Source organism: Aquarana catesbeiana, linkage group LG11 (assembly GCF_042186555.1).
Source record: "Aquarana catesbeiana isolate 2022-GZ linkage group LG11, ASM4218655v1, whole genome shotgun sequence".
In the NCBI taxonomy this organism is placed as follows: domain Eukaryota; kingdom Metazoa; phylum Chordata; class Amphibia; order Anura; family Ranidae; genus Aquarana; species Aquarana catesbeiana.
In genome coordinates this window covers 88,307,325-88,321,956 of record NC_133334.1, presented here as the reverse complement: position 1 = coordinate 88,321,956, position 14,632 = coordinate 88,307,325, and the positions used below count along the sequence as shown (strand labels likewise).

The 14,632-nt window shown below is 43.7% G+C and overlaps 1 protein-coding gene across 2 annotated transcripts in view; it reads left to right on the top strand.

The window, feature by feature from the left end:
• The window catches only part of TH (tyrosine hydroxylase), a 159,117-nt gene that overhangs the window by 106,252 nt on the left and 38,233 nt on the right, over positions 1–14,632 (top strand). For both annotated transcript variants that reach the window (XM_073604708.1, XM_073604707.1), the window contains exon 7: positions 7,186–7,331. In XM_073604708.1, coding sequence (XP_073460809.1) covers positions 7,186–7,331 — 146 coding nt within the window. The remainder of the gene's footprint in view (positions 1–7,185; positions 7,332–14,632) is intronic.

Below are 14,632 nucleotides of genomic sequence, written 5' to 3'. Positions count from 1 at the left end.
GGGTTCCCTGATATGGCCTGGGGTGGGGCCATGCTTAGAGGGGAGTTTACAAAAGCAGTCAGGTGAGGGTCAGCTGGTCTCTAGAGATGAACACATGGAGACAGGTATGCTGATCGACAAACTCTATTGCATAACCATGACATGTAGTTAATTCAATCTACATTCTTGCTGACAGTTGTTATGGGGATCAAAGACTCAAAACCAGCTTTTACCTGATCCCTGGCTTTAAACTCATCAGGGACCCCCCTTGTAACCCCTATGACATGTATGTATACATGAGAATCAAAGCTTCCGGAGAGAGCTGCTCGCTTCCTCCTCTGACTGTGTGCTGGGTCAGTGCATGTATCAGGGGTATCTTTGGTTAGGATATGGGGGCTTTCTATTTTCATCTTTTTTGTCTAATGCACTCTGTGGTCGCCCAGTCTGGCCCTGTGTTCCAACCCACTGGCCCCCACAGAAACCACAACTCTGTCCCCAGTAACTGTCTGTGTGGCATACATATATGTCCTTACCGTCAGGGATATCACTGTACCAATGGCATCACCATGAAGGGTCAAACGGACAAGGTACTATGTCACAGTAATCTAAGGTAAAGGTGGTCACATGTGTACCTGAAGAGTTACACCAAAACGTAATTATGTTATCATTTTTGTGATGGCCACCTCCTGGGCCCCTCCCCCCTAGATCAAACAGAAAAAGGATATGCAGCACCCGAAAACACGCTCTCCTGCAGTGATAAGCGTGCATTCAGGTGTTCTTCCTGGCCAACTTGACTGAGGTGGCTGTGGTCAGCAAAACTTGGAATGGACCATCATAACTTGGCTCAAGGATCTCCAGACAGTAGTTGGTGTGTTCCTGTATCTAATTCAGGATCTGGAATGGAAGAAAACACCTGGACATGCATTCAGGTTAATTCTCGTGATAATGTGGTTACATAATTAGTCAACACATCAGACTGTAACTGTTATGGAAAGTAACAACCAAGTCTGGGAGCTGAACCAAACAAAATTTCATAAGGGGATAGGGCATGTTTCCCCTGGGGGTGTGTCTGACACTGAACAGGGCAATGGGCTAACTGTCTGGCCAACTCAAGTTAGTTAGTCTCTTGGGCCATCTTTAACATCCTGTTTTTAGTGTCCCATTCATCCTTTCTACCTTCCCGCTACTTTGAGGGTGGTATGGGATGTGTAGTGCCAACTGAACCCCCAGTGCTGCCCAAATCTCTTTTGTAAGGGTTGTTGTTAGGGCTGGTCCCTGATTTACCTCTGGGACCCCAAATCTACATACTATCTCACTCAGTAATTTCTTAGCTGTGGTCCTGGCAGTCATGACCACTTCCACTAGGGCGTATTCGAATCTGCCACTTCTTGGCACTTGAGAATGATCAATTTGCATCCTCTGGAATGGGGTATAGGGGTTTTGCCAGGTGCTTCTTCTGTGCTTCTTCTGTGCAGCCTGGGTTACATTTAGTGCAGATAATGTATGATCTGCAGAAGCTGTCGGTCAGTGGAGTAACTCTTGGTGCAACACTTGTTGATAAGAGAGTTCATAAAAGTCTTTGTCAAGTGGGCAGCTCCATGTGCCCATTGCACCACGGTTGGGTACATACTCCTGGGTAGACAAGGCTTCTTGTTGCACTCGAATAGTCCATTTCTGAGAGTTGTTCCTCTCCGTTTCCAGCTTTCCTTCTTATCCGGACTTGCTGTTTCCTGTAGTTCTTTTAGATAAACTCTGTCCACTGGGAAAGTCTGTAAGGTAAGCACGGGGTGGCCTTCTTCTACCACCCTGCTGTCCACTTCCCGTGGACCACCAGCTGTCTTTTTGGCAGCTGAATTGGCTAGATGATTGCCTTAAGCTTCCTTTGAGTTCAGTTTGTCGTGTGCTTTTACTCATAATAGTCACTTGGGTTGTGAGAAGCAAGTCATCAATCAAGTTTTTACAGGTGTTCCTGCAGCCATCAGGAATCCTCTGTCTTAGATAACACCATAATCATGGGCAATGCTGAAAGCATATCTTGAGTCCATATGAATGTTGGCTCTTTTTCCCTCTGCCCATTTACGTGCTGTAGTAAGTGCTTACAGCTCTGCATCCTGTGTAGACATCACCGGTGGTAAGGCTTCAGCTTGTAGAACAGTGTTTTCAGTGGTGACCGCGTGTCCTGTGCGGTCACGGGGGTAACAAGTCAAGACTCTACTCCTCCTCCTCCTTTCCCCCCTCGAGAAGTGGAAGAAGGGTGGTAGGGTTCAGTGTTTGACAACTTAATAGAGTAATGCTGTCCAGTAGGAGGGAACACAGGAGTCTCAAGTGTCTGGTAGTGGACAAGTGTTTCGGCTGGATCTTGGTTGAATATGGCAACAACGTCATAGGGAACAAGCAGAACGAGGCAGTGTCCGAGGACCAAGTTCAAAGTTTTGTCAAGCAAGTCTTGTGTAGCAAATCCAGCTCGCAGACACAATAGGCCTCCTCTTGCTACCGCATCCAGCCGACAGGAATAATATCCTATGGGGCGTAGGCTGATGCCGTGTGATTGGGTGAGTACACCTGCAGCATGTCCCAGACGTTCGGATACAAAGAGCTTGAGCGTTTTGTCGTAGGCTGGGAGCCCTAGCACCGGGGGTGGCGCACTCAAGGGTTTCAAACTTTAGATATTTCTTCAGGAGACATCTGGAAGGGTCTGATTGCAGAGCATCAGTAGGAAGGCTTCTGGAATCCATGCTCTGCACTAGGAAATTAGTCCAAGGAAAATGACAGGTGTTGAGCACCACTGCAATTTGGGCTTTGAGGCTCTGCAGCCCTGGTTGGCAAGATAGCACAACAGGCTTTCTGAGGTGACTTCAACAGGGGGTAAGTCCGCTGCACAAAGGAGAAGGTTATCAACATGTTGGAAGAGAATCACTTCCGGGTGTTCCTCTTGTCATATGTTAAGGATGATAGCCATAGCTTTTGCAAACTGGCTTGGAAAGTTCTGTGCCCCTTGTGGCACAACTGTTTAGGTATGTTGCCGTTTCTTTCCGTGGATGAATGCGAAAAGGTACCAGCAGAAGGGGTGAGGGTGGACACTGAAGAAAACGTTTGTAAGGTCCACCTCTGTGAGGTATTTTGCAGTCAAAGGCATCCACAGTAGGTACCTGGTTCTCTTTTTAGGATTCTCTTCTTGGGGTTATTGTGGTTTCCGGGGCAATGAAGCGCCCTCTTTTAGCTTGACTGAAACTGGTGGCACCTTTAAGTTACCGTTGTCTCCCGGTCCTGTGGACCATAGGCACGCAGGGATTCTGTCAAGTACTTCCTGCAGTATTGAACTTGAAGTTTTTTTCTTCATTAAGTGTCATCAGGAGAGGCAGAGAACACAAAGCAACACAACACATCAGCTCCTAGTAGATTCAAGGGACATGTAGAGGACACCACAAATCTGGCAAGCAATTCAGGAAGTGGAAAGGAAAGAATTATTAGGCAGGTTCACCGCTCTCAACACACTTTTGGCTGCACCCCTGTCAATGAGGAAAGTGGTAGGTTTTTCGTCTGGGACATCTTGGGGCTCTGCATTCTTTCCTTATGTGACCCCGTTTCCCACAGTTGTAACAGGTGATCCTTACCCTGGTATTGGGCAGTGGTGGTGGACGAGTGTAGGCGGGATCTTCATCATGGGTTACCATGAGGGGCGTTGGTTTTTTACCTTTTTGATTTTCTATACCTCTGGCCACCAACAATAAATCAGACATTTTCATTGAATAGTATTCAGGGCGGGCCACCATCAGGCCTTTTCTGATATCCTCTCTGAGCCCTGAAACAAAAGCAGTTGATAACATGTGTGTGTGTGCCTTTATGAGTCTAGCATGATACTTCTTCACAGACTCCCCTTTATCTTGGGTAATATCTTGGATTGTGGTCTTCTGATCCGTCAACTTCTCCTTTGCCCAGTCGTGGAGTTGTGCACAGAACTCCACGCCTGAGGTGTAGGAAGTGGCACTTATCAGGCAGGCATCATTGAAGGCCATCTGCATGACTGGCCAAAAGACATATCCTGCTTTGATTTGGCATAGGCTGATCAAGTCTCTCCAGGCAGCTGAGTAAGTTTCTTGTATCTGCACTATCCTGTGGTAGAAGGGAATTGGCTGCTTCTCTGGGTCAGGCAGACTTGTCACTAAGGCCGCTGTTTGTGATAGAGTAAAAGCGACATACATCACTGGTGCCCCTTCTGGTAACCGAGACTGTTGTTGGGGCAGGGGCTGACAAGAGGCACTGTTCTTTACGGTTGCCAGCATGTGTTTGAGATCCTCTCGGAACTGAGAGTCTGGAGCCGGATTGGGGGTTAAATCAGTGGGTGGCCTTGCTGCCTGCTGTCGGGCTTCCCACTCAGATGCTTCTTCAGCATTAACATATCCGGCCTGGGAATGTGATGCTCCCGTATTGGGGAAGACAGGTGTGTGGTATGAACCATCTTGGTTTAAAACAGGGAGGGCTGGGTACAGGCTGTTTAAGCTTACTGGGTGTACCAAGATGGCCGCCGGCAGGAAGTGCACTGGACTGGGTAGAAAGTGAAGGCATGGGTGCACTAAGATGGCCGCCGGGCTGAGTTGTCACAGTGGGTTGTGCTTGGGTGGTGAGAAAGGAGTGGTTGTTAGACGGAGGGCAGTGCTGTCCCTCCCCTCCTTTGTTTAAAGTTCCAACATATCATCAGCTCTGTGACACACATATTAATACAATCGCCATCTTTCTTAACTTCCTTTATCCAATTTTCTTTATCACACAGGATTTTTCTCCCTGTCTCTTCAGCAACATAACTTTTGCCATTTCTTTCAACTTTGTTAACTATTTCAACATCTTCTTTGCAATATCACTTTCTTTTCCTTTTTTAAAAGAGAAAAATCACTTTCTTTTTTCTCTCGTACAACCAAGGGGTTAATATTTTTCTCAGCGTTCTTATCAGCAAATTCCTTCGGTGGGAGCTCATAAGACTAATGTACAGTTAATCTCAGAACAAGAACAAACACATCAGGGGTAGTGAGGAGCTACGGCCCGCGACCCAACAGATCCTTCGGGTAGCCTCCTTCTCTGACTTTCACCAGTCCCCACCCCCTCTCATGTATAGCAAACAATAGACCACAGATACACTCAGGACAGGACATTACACCTGCCACTCTCTGAACCGTAAAGCCTCAGCAGGCTAAGATAACCACAAGGGCAGACCACCCTGTCAAAATAAACCCGTTTATAGACGTTTTTTCTACAGCTCTACACCAAGAGGCCGACAACTCTTCTTGGGGTGAGACTTCTGTAACACTTTCAGACTGCAAAGCCAGCAGCTGAGATAACCCTCAAAGGTTCCTCGAACCCAGAGTACGCCCGTCTATAAACGACTGCCACATGGAAACTATCTCATGCCAGAGGCCGACAGCTCGTCTGGAGATGAGAACACACATTCACTCATGTAGCACTTTTAGACTGCTGAGTTTCGTAGCCCAAAGAATGGCAGACAGTGAACAAATACAGCCAGCAGAAACCCATTGACAGGTTCGTTAAAACAACCTCAGGCGAGGAAATACCTGCCTCTAAAACAGTCTCAGCATACCGACAGAATCCAGCCGTCAACCGAAAGATAAGAGAGTCGTACAGTGGTAAGAATATCAATCAACTCACCGGTACTGTTAGGGCTGCGCAAACCCCACTCTCATTAATCAGTTAACGCCCGAATTCTTGTCGCGGTATAACTTCGACCGTAGCCTGAGGTCCCGGGTTTCGGCACCATCTGTTATGGAAATGATTAAGAGCTCCAATCGAGCCCAAGGTTATCTGCTGCTGTCTCTAATTTTGAAAGTGGTGATATGCATGCATATAAAAGTAAACACACTGAGACACGCTCAGTTTCGTTACTGTTACACTTCTAATTTATTCAAGGCGGTGTTAATGTTTTATACACACAAATACGTCATTGCTATGTCAGTCTAATAGGTACATCTCATTGGTTAAGAAGATAAAAGAAGATGGAGAATTTTCATAACGAGGTTTGGCTCTCTTTGGTTTTATCTCCAGTTCCGCGTTCTTTTGATGTGTGGGAGGTAGGGGGTACACGCCATCTTGAGAAAATATAGGAACAGAGCAAATCTGTATACTTATATAATGAGTAAGGAGAAAAATATGTATACACATAAGAAAATAGACATTTTCAGATTACTATTATTATTATTTACATCACATTCCTTCACAATTGAACAGTCCTTCCTACAGCCATTTGTACTAAAATTCACAGAAAAAGAAAAACTCACTTCCAGCAACTAATTCTTAAAGCAGACCTTGCAATAAAATGAAAGGCCCCACTATTTCCTAGCACTCACCCACCATGCAAAATTCATATATTGAACCTAAAAATACACACGCAGAGAAAAAAGTAAAGGCTACCCACCTTAGACTATGGCTATTGGTCCCCTTGCCCAAGTGCCATTTAAGTCACATACAGAATTCTCATTGTGGAAAATCATTACTGCAAACCAGATGTTTTTTTTTTTTTTCCAGACTTTTTTCAAGGTGAGTTGGGAGCTTACGGAAATGATAGGACATTTTATGCAAGATCAATTCATATGTGCTCAGGGGGAGAATCTTCCTACTACGGTCACATGATCAGTTCCAGTGTTATGCCCCATACACACGATCAGAAATTCCGTCAGAAAAAACTTGGATGGTTGTTCCGACGGAATTCTGCTCAAGCTTGCCTTGCATACACACGGTCACACAAAAGTTCTGAACTTTCGACCATCAAGAACGCAGTGACGTAAAACACTACGACGAGCCGAGAAAATGAAGTTCAATGCTTCCGAGCATGCGTCGAATTGTTTCCGAGCATGCGTGATTTTTTGCGTGTCCGAATTGCATACAGAAGAACACATTTTCGGATAGGAACTTTTTCCGACCGAAAAATAGAGAACCTGCTCTCAATCTTTTGCTGGCTGGAATTCTGCCAACAAAAGTCCAATGGAGCATACACACGGTCGGAATTTCTGACCAAGAGCTCACATCCGACTTTTGCTGACGGAATTTCTGATCGTGTGTACGAGGCATAACAATAAGAAAAAGGTTGGGAACAGAAAATTACATTGCTACATGAACTCTGTACACCAACAGTGTACAGCATGCCCCTAATATAAAGAACCAATGTTTGAATTGGCCAGTTCAGCTTATCATATCTTACAGGAAGGAGGTCTACTCTACTCTCAAGAGTCTATATCCAACACATGCTTGTAAGGAGCACCTAGATGCCTTCCATCTTCTGGAGACCCACTGTGGGTACAGTGAGGACAACATACCACAACTGCAGGATGTCTCCTGCTTTCTAAGAGGTACAAATTGTGAGAAACTCAAAAATTAAGTTGGGCATGCAGAATCATGATTACAGATAATAATTTTTATATATCTATAGGTTGTGCACCTCCACTATAGATAAGCAGCAATACCATAACCAAGATAACCAAGATATTTTAAGTGTACTTGAACCCTGCTTAAAATATTAGTATTTTTAATTTGCAGTGCAGTGGTGATTTATGGATTACTATTTAACAGAAAAGAGTTAAACAAGAAAACATGACCACTGTTAAGAAATGTTCTTACATTAGTAGACTTCTTTTGCTTGCATGGGTCTTTGACAGACACTTGCATTTTATGACAAAAAAAAAAACAGAACCCATACTTGCATATGTATTTTCTGATTTCAAGGCAATGTTCACAACTTTTTTTTTGCAGTCATGCTGTAGAGTGCTTCAATGCTGCTGATTTGCTGAATGCAAATATATATTCCTAAGGGTTATGCTTAGCCACTATGTTGCAAGGACTGCTGCACCAATAAATTCATTGAATACTAGAATCTGGTATTATTTAAAGTATGATTAGTATGATTATGATTAACCATGTACAATAAATTATGACAAATTAAAACATTGCTAAGTCATCATAAATAAACCTTGATACAGCCAATAATTAGGTATATGATTTTAACACTACATATACACCACTTTGATCTTATAAAAATACAATCAAGTGTACAATGAAAACATTGCTTAACAAACGTAACAAATTAATATAAAGTGACTAGTGCATTAAATCCAGTGTAAATAAATCCAATGATATGGCAAAAAAGTTCATGAACAAAATTATCGTGCCCAATAAAAGTGTCCAACCATTTGCTTTACACAGAAGTGTCTTTGTGCCGTATTATTTTAAAGTGCTTGTGCATTACCACCGTCTAGTGAATATAATAGATGGTCGCTTACCAGATTCATGGATCCCCAAGGGATCTAATGCACATATGAGATGGTGGAAAAGAACTCTGTTTCTTACAAGCCACTCACTGGTACTTGGGGTTAATACAGGCTCCCAGTTCACAGGTAATTGGAGCTAAAATAGTAAGTAAGTGTTCATTATGATTAATTACCAAAATGTTTAATAAAAAATTGCACTTACAGAGTATCGCTTAAATGTAGGCAAACAATGTCGGGTTGGTCTGGCCGTCTGTTGTATGGTCCATGCACCTTAATGTGACTCCGCTAGCTCCTGTCCGACGCATATCCCCTCAGAAGGCGTCAACTGGGATTGGAGGCTTGGATTGGAGGCTTTTGTGGCTTTACATTGCTACTTCCTCGGTTCAAGGTGATAAAATTTGTGTCTAGCATCAGCTGGATGCAGCTACATGTGATCCACCTAGATGACATCACTTCCACAAACTCTACATTCCACCCAGTGGCCAATAAAGAATATTTCCTAAGTGAATCTCACTACCAACTGATACTAGACATTCCACCTAGTGGCCAATAAGGATTTTTTACCAAGTGGATCTCACTACCAGCTGATACTAGACACCAATTTTATCACCTTGAACTGAGGAAGTTGCAATTTAAGTCCAGAAAACGCGTTTTATTTGGTGAAATAAAGTAATTGGATATTTTACTAAAGCAGACAGCTCGTTCCTATCCTTTGAACAACCACATCGGGCACCTCTGCCAATCAAACTACCTAAAGACTCTTTTAGCACTGACTCTTTCTACCACTAGTGAATGAGGTGAATCTCTGTTGACTTACATCACCCAATCGTGCAAGCTCAAATCCTGTTTTAGTTTCCTTGCATGTGATTGGGTAAACTAAGGTAAACTTCTCTTGCAAATTATAAAATCTCTTGTGAAGTGAACATCCTATTTACCTTTAGTAAAACAACCCGAGTGTCTTACTGATAAGCAACTAACATAAAAAAGTTAGGCCGCTTGTTTTTTTTAAATCTTCGGAAAAAAACTCATAGCATTGTTATATTTGTCAGTAAAAGTAAACCTCAGAGGTTTATCTTCTTTTGATATATTTTCATAAAAATTTGTAAAAGATTTTATAAAGTTTGTATAACTTCTGGTTGCATTCCACCCCAATTGGAAGTTCCAATATGATGTTTAGACCAGAATTAGACTATTCAACCCCTAAGGGTTGATTAGTGGTTACAACCATCATTAGTATTCATTATCACGCCAAGGGTTGATTAGTGGTTACAACCATCATTAGTATTCTTTATCACGCCATGGGGTTGATCTACTAAAACTAGAGAGTGCAGCTCTGCAGAGAAACCAATTAGCTTCCAGGTTTTATTGTCAAAGCTTAATTGAACAAGCTGAAGTTAGAAGCTGAATGGCTACCATGCACAGCTGCACCAGATTTTGCACTCTCCAGTTTTAGGCCCCTTTCACACGGGACGGATCCGTGTTGATCCGCCCCGTGTTTATCCGCTGCTCAGCGGGGATCGCTCCGCTTTCCCCGCTGAGCAGGCAGATGACAGGGTGGGACCCGCACACTGTGCAGGGACCGCCCTGTCAGATCTCCGCTCTCCCCTATGGGGGATCGGAGAAACACGGACCGCCTGTCCGTGTTCCTCCAATCCGCTCTGCAGACGGATAGAAAAATAGGATTTTCTTCCGTCCGCAGAATCGGACGAGAGCGGAGCCGGACAACATCGGGTGTTAGCGGATGTACATCCGCTGACACCCGCTATCCCATAGGGATGCATGTATGTCCGTATTTCATCCGAAAACGGATGGATGAAATACGGACATACAGTCCGCATGTGTGAAAGGGGCCTAAGTAAATCAACCCCATTGTATTCTATTTTCTAGAAAGAGCTATTACCTTTAATGGTTGAGAACATACTTGTATTTGACTGTATGTACTCAGCCTCTGTCTATAGGCTTTTAGTGTTTGAGAGCACAGATATGCCCTGACTGTATTTTATAGGGGTGACATTTGTCCATTTTTGACCATCCAAAAACTGAAATATACGTGGGTTAATAAACACTTCATACTTTTTGTTTTCCTGTGGATCTTTCAGATTGGGATTGATCCTCACTACAATGCACTGAAGTTCTCACCGAATCTGTTGTTTTTCCTTTGACTTTTAACACAGTGGACTAATATAAATGTAAAGGTTTATGGAAAAATTAGGTATTTATCATAAAATTTAAAGCTTGTATTTTATGGCCTTTCATTTGTGACAAGCGGGATTTGCATTCCTACAGTATATAAGTCTGTGGCAATGCAAAGCCTGCTTGAAGCAGGTCAAAGGGAGGTCCATTGCTGGTCTAATGCATCTGTCAATGTGTAGCATTCCTCCTGTAGGGTTGTTTCAGAATGATCCCCTCTGGTGTGGCAGGTTTTTATTTCCTTCTCAGGAGAAAATCATTGACTTATTGGGGGGTAGAAAGAAAGCTGGGTACTTGTCATTTTATGGTTTTATTTGCTCAGTGAATGATACACAAAACTGGATGCAGCACAGTAGTAGTTCAGATTTCAATGACTCTTTAGGAGCAATCACTGTCTGTTGTTCAAGATCAATGGATCTTTCTCTAGGTAGATTCTAAGTTCTTGACCCTATTGGAGCAGGCACCCAACACTTTCCTGCATACTGTTCAACTCAAAGGACTTCTCTAGAGGTGGAAATTCATACAGGCAGCATCCCCTGTTCTTTTCACCCTGACTATACCTTCCAACAGGGCAGCTGAAAATCCCTAAACAATGAGCTAGGGTTTCAAGTTGAGGCAAAGCCCACTTCTGAAAGGTTTGCACCAAACATTTCAACTTGCCTCAAATCACATCATTGGACAAATTCCTGAGTGATTGGCTAGGACAGACACATATTCATAACTCCTACATTATTACTTATCACATTAACCACTTCAATACCAGGCACTTACCCCCTTTCTTGCCCAAGCCAATTTTCAGCTTTCAGCGCTATCACTTTTTAAATGACAATTGCGCGGTCATGCTACACTGTACCCAAACAAAATATGAATTTGTTCCCACAAATAGAGCTTTCTTTTGGTGGTATTTGATCACCTCTGCGTTTTTTTTTTGTTGCTAACAAAAGACCAGAAATTTTGAAAAAAAAAAAAGTTTTTCTTCGTTTCTGTTATAAAATTTTGTAAAAAAGTAAGTTTTCTCCTTCACTGATGGGCACTGATAAGCTGCACTTAAGGGCACTGATTAGACGGCACCGATAAGGTGGCACCAATGAGATGGCACTGATGGGCAATGACGATGGGCACTGATAGGCTGCGCTGATGGGCACTGATAGGTGGCACTGATGGGTGGCACTGATATGCAGCACTGATGGACACTGATGGGCGACATTGATGGGCACTGATAGGCGACACTGATGGGCACTGAAAGGCTGCACTGATGAGTACCTATGGGTGACACTGATAGGTGGCACTGATGGGCACTGATAGGCGCCACTGATGGGCACTAATGGCTGGCACTGATAAATTGCACTGATAGGCATCACTGATTGCACTGGCACTGGCAAGCATTTGTAATGGGCACTGATTGGCAGCTGCCTGGGCACTGATTGGCATATCCCTGGTGGTCTAGGGTGGCATACCTGGTGGTCCTGTGTGGTGGCCATCCCTGGTGGTCCTGGCGGCATCCCTGGTGGTCCTGGGCGGGCATCGGTGGGGGGGCTGCGCTAATAAACAATCAGCACAGACCCCCCTGTCAGGAGAGCCGCCGATCGTCTCTCCTCTACTCGCGTCTGTCAGACACACGTGAGGAAAAGCTGATAAACGGCTCCTCCTGTTTACATCGTGATCAGCCATGATTGGACGTGGCTGATCACGTGGTAAAGAGCCTCCATCAGAGGCTCTTTACCGAGATCGGTGTAGCCGTGTGTCAGATTGAGACCCCGCACCAACGATCACCGATGCGCGCATCGGCAGTTTACCTGAAAGACATCATATGACGTCAAGTCAGAATAACTGAACCACCGCCCGGCCGTCATTTTGCTATAGGTCGGGCAGGAAGTGGTTAAAGGTGAAGTGCAGTGAAATATCATTTGGCTGTACTTCTCCTGCGAATCACAGGAGTGGCCCATTTTCAGCAGACAGCAGTCCGAAGTCCGCTATCGCTGATGTCACAGAACCGGTCCAGGCTGGGGAAAGATCATGACCCTATGGTTGGTATCCACCCAGATGCCTGGACTACCACCTGGCTCAGCCTGAGAGCCTGATCCAGCCGTTCCTGCCCCCTCCACAGCCCAGTGCTCCAGTGAGTGTGGGGGAGGGGCAGAGTAGAGAGCTGGTGACTAACAGTCACCAGCTCTCTGCTCACGGAGCTCTGAGAACTGAGCGATCAGCAGCTCTTAGTCATATGCCCTGTACACACGACCGGTTTTGGCGTTGGAATAAACTCTGAAGGTTTTTAGGACGGAGTTCCGACGGAATTCCGCTCAAGCTGTCTTGCATACACACAATCACACCAAATTCCGACCGTCCAGAACACGTGCAACACGTTTGATGGGACTAGAAAACGGAAGTTCAATAGCCAGTAGCCAATAGCTTCCGTCTCGTACTTGCTTCAGAACATGCATAATTTTTGGTGCGTCGGAACAGCATACAGATGAGCGGTTTTTCCGATAGTAATTTGTTCCGTCGGAAAAATATAGAACATGTTCTCTATCTAAGTCTGTCTGAATTTTCGACAGAAAAAGTCCAATGTGGCATACACACGGTCGGAATATACAATGAAAAGCTCCCATCGGACTCTTTCTGTCAGAAATTCCGCTCATGTGTGCGCGGCATTAGAGCCGACGGGAGACAGATGCAACATCAGTGTGATGCTGCATCCACCTAGGTGAGTATTATTTCTAAAAAAAAAAATCTTTAAACTGGAGACGACTCAACATCAGCAGGCAGAGGTAATAATTTCCCTGAGCTTAGGAGAAACCTACCCAGCACAGAAAATATGAAAACAGCTCAGTCTGGTTACAGCCTAGCTGCAAAACAACACTCTATGTGGTTGATTTACTAAAGGCAACTAGACTATGCACTTTGCTCTGGCGCCTAGTAAATGAGGTAAAGCTTCACTTTGCAAAGAACACCCAGTCACATGCTTGCACATGATTGGATGATGGAAGGCAGCAGGGTTTCTGCTCATTTACTAAGCTCTGGAACAACTGCTCTTGCAGAGTGCACAGTCAATTTGCCTTTAGTAAATCAACCCCTATATGTTCACATTCACACAGCATAAATAATAATAAGTTCTTACTTTTCTAGTTATTTTTTGGTGCTGGTTTATACCAGCACCTATAGACCTATAGATGACTCTATAGACATCTTGCAAGGTATTCTATGTCAAAGTGTAATTACTGGGAAAAACTGATAGAGAGCTTTTTTGTAACAGCATTACCATACAATGTACCCCGAAGCCAGGGTTAATTGTGGTAAAAATTACTCCACAGTCCACTCTTTAAAGCCTAACTCAGTGTTTAATTTCACTTTAAATAGTTTGGGCCAAGCTAGCTCAAATGAACGATTTCCTTTGCTAACTGATGCGCCTGCTTACAAAAGTAAAAGTAAAAGATGGCTGCATTTTTTTAACCAGATTAGTCTGCATAGCTTATATCCGTCAGGAAACCCTCCACCATGTCCCTCTCTGTAACTGTTTTCATTTTGTTGCTAATGATTCAGCTTCATTGATCTCTAGGGTCTTTGGCCACCCTGTGTCTAAAGAGAATGTTCTTATTGGCCTGTGAGGTACTCTCATTTGCCAGAGCAGTGACAGGTGGGATGTGCCTTATCCCAAAATGAGGCAAGTCTCTTCCAACAAAGAGAAACCTTACATTATGTAATAGCAGGTTATCTGTTCATGTCTAAATACAAATGGGTGATCAATCAGCGCAATGTAATAATGATAAAAAAAAAAAAAAAAACTTTTTATACTGGATGAATTGCTAGCCTACACCTATAAGTGATTCAACAACTCATTAATAGACAAATATCCAAAAATGGTGTAGCTCAACTCTCCTAAAAACACTAATAAATGTGCAAAAGGGAAAACAAAAAGTGTTTAGAAATTCTTTCTCTGTGTACCATACACAAATTCTCCAAAAAATATATATGATACAGTCCAACAAATGTCCAAATATAGAAGGAATTGTGATGAATCAAAAAATGTGATCCTGCTTCAATCGACGAAAATGACCACTGTGTCCAAACTGAAATAAGCGAATCCACCACCCGTGCAGAATGACCTCTCACCTCACTGACATGACCCCTGTTATTTTTTGTAAGTGCAATATTTTATCTTTTATATTAAATGTGAGTTCCAAATGGAGAACACTAGG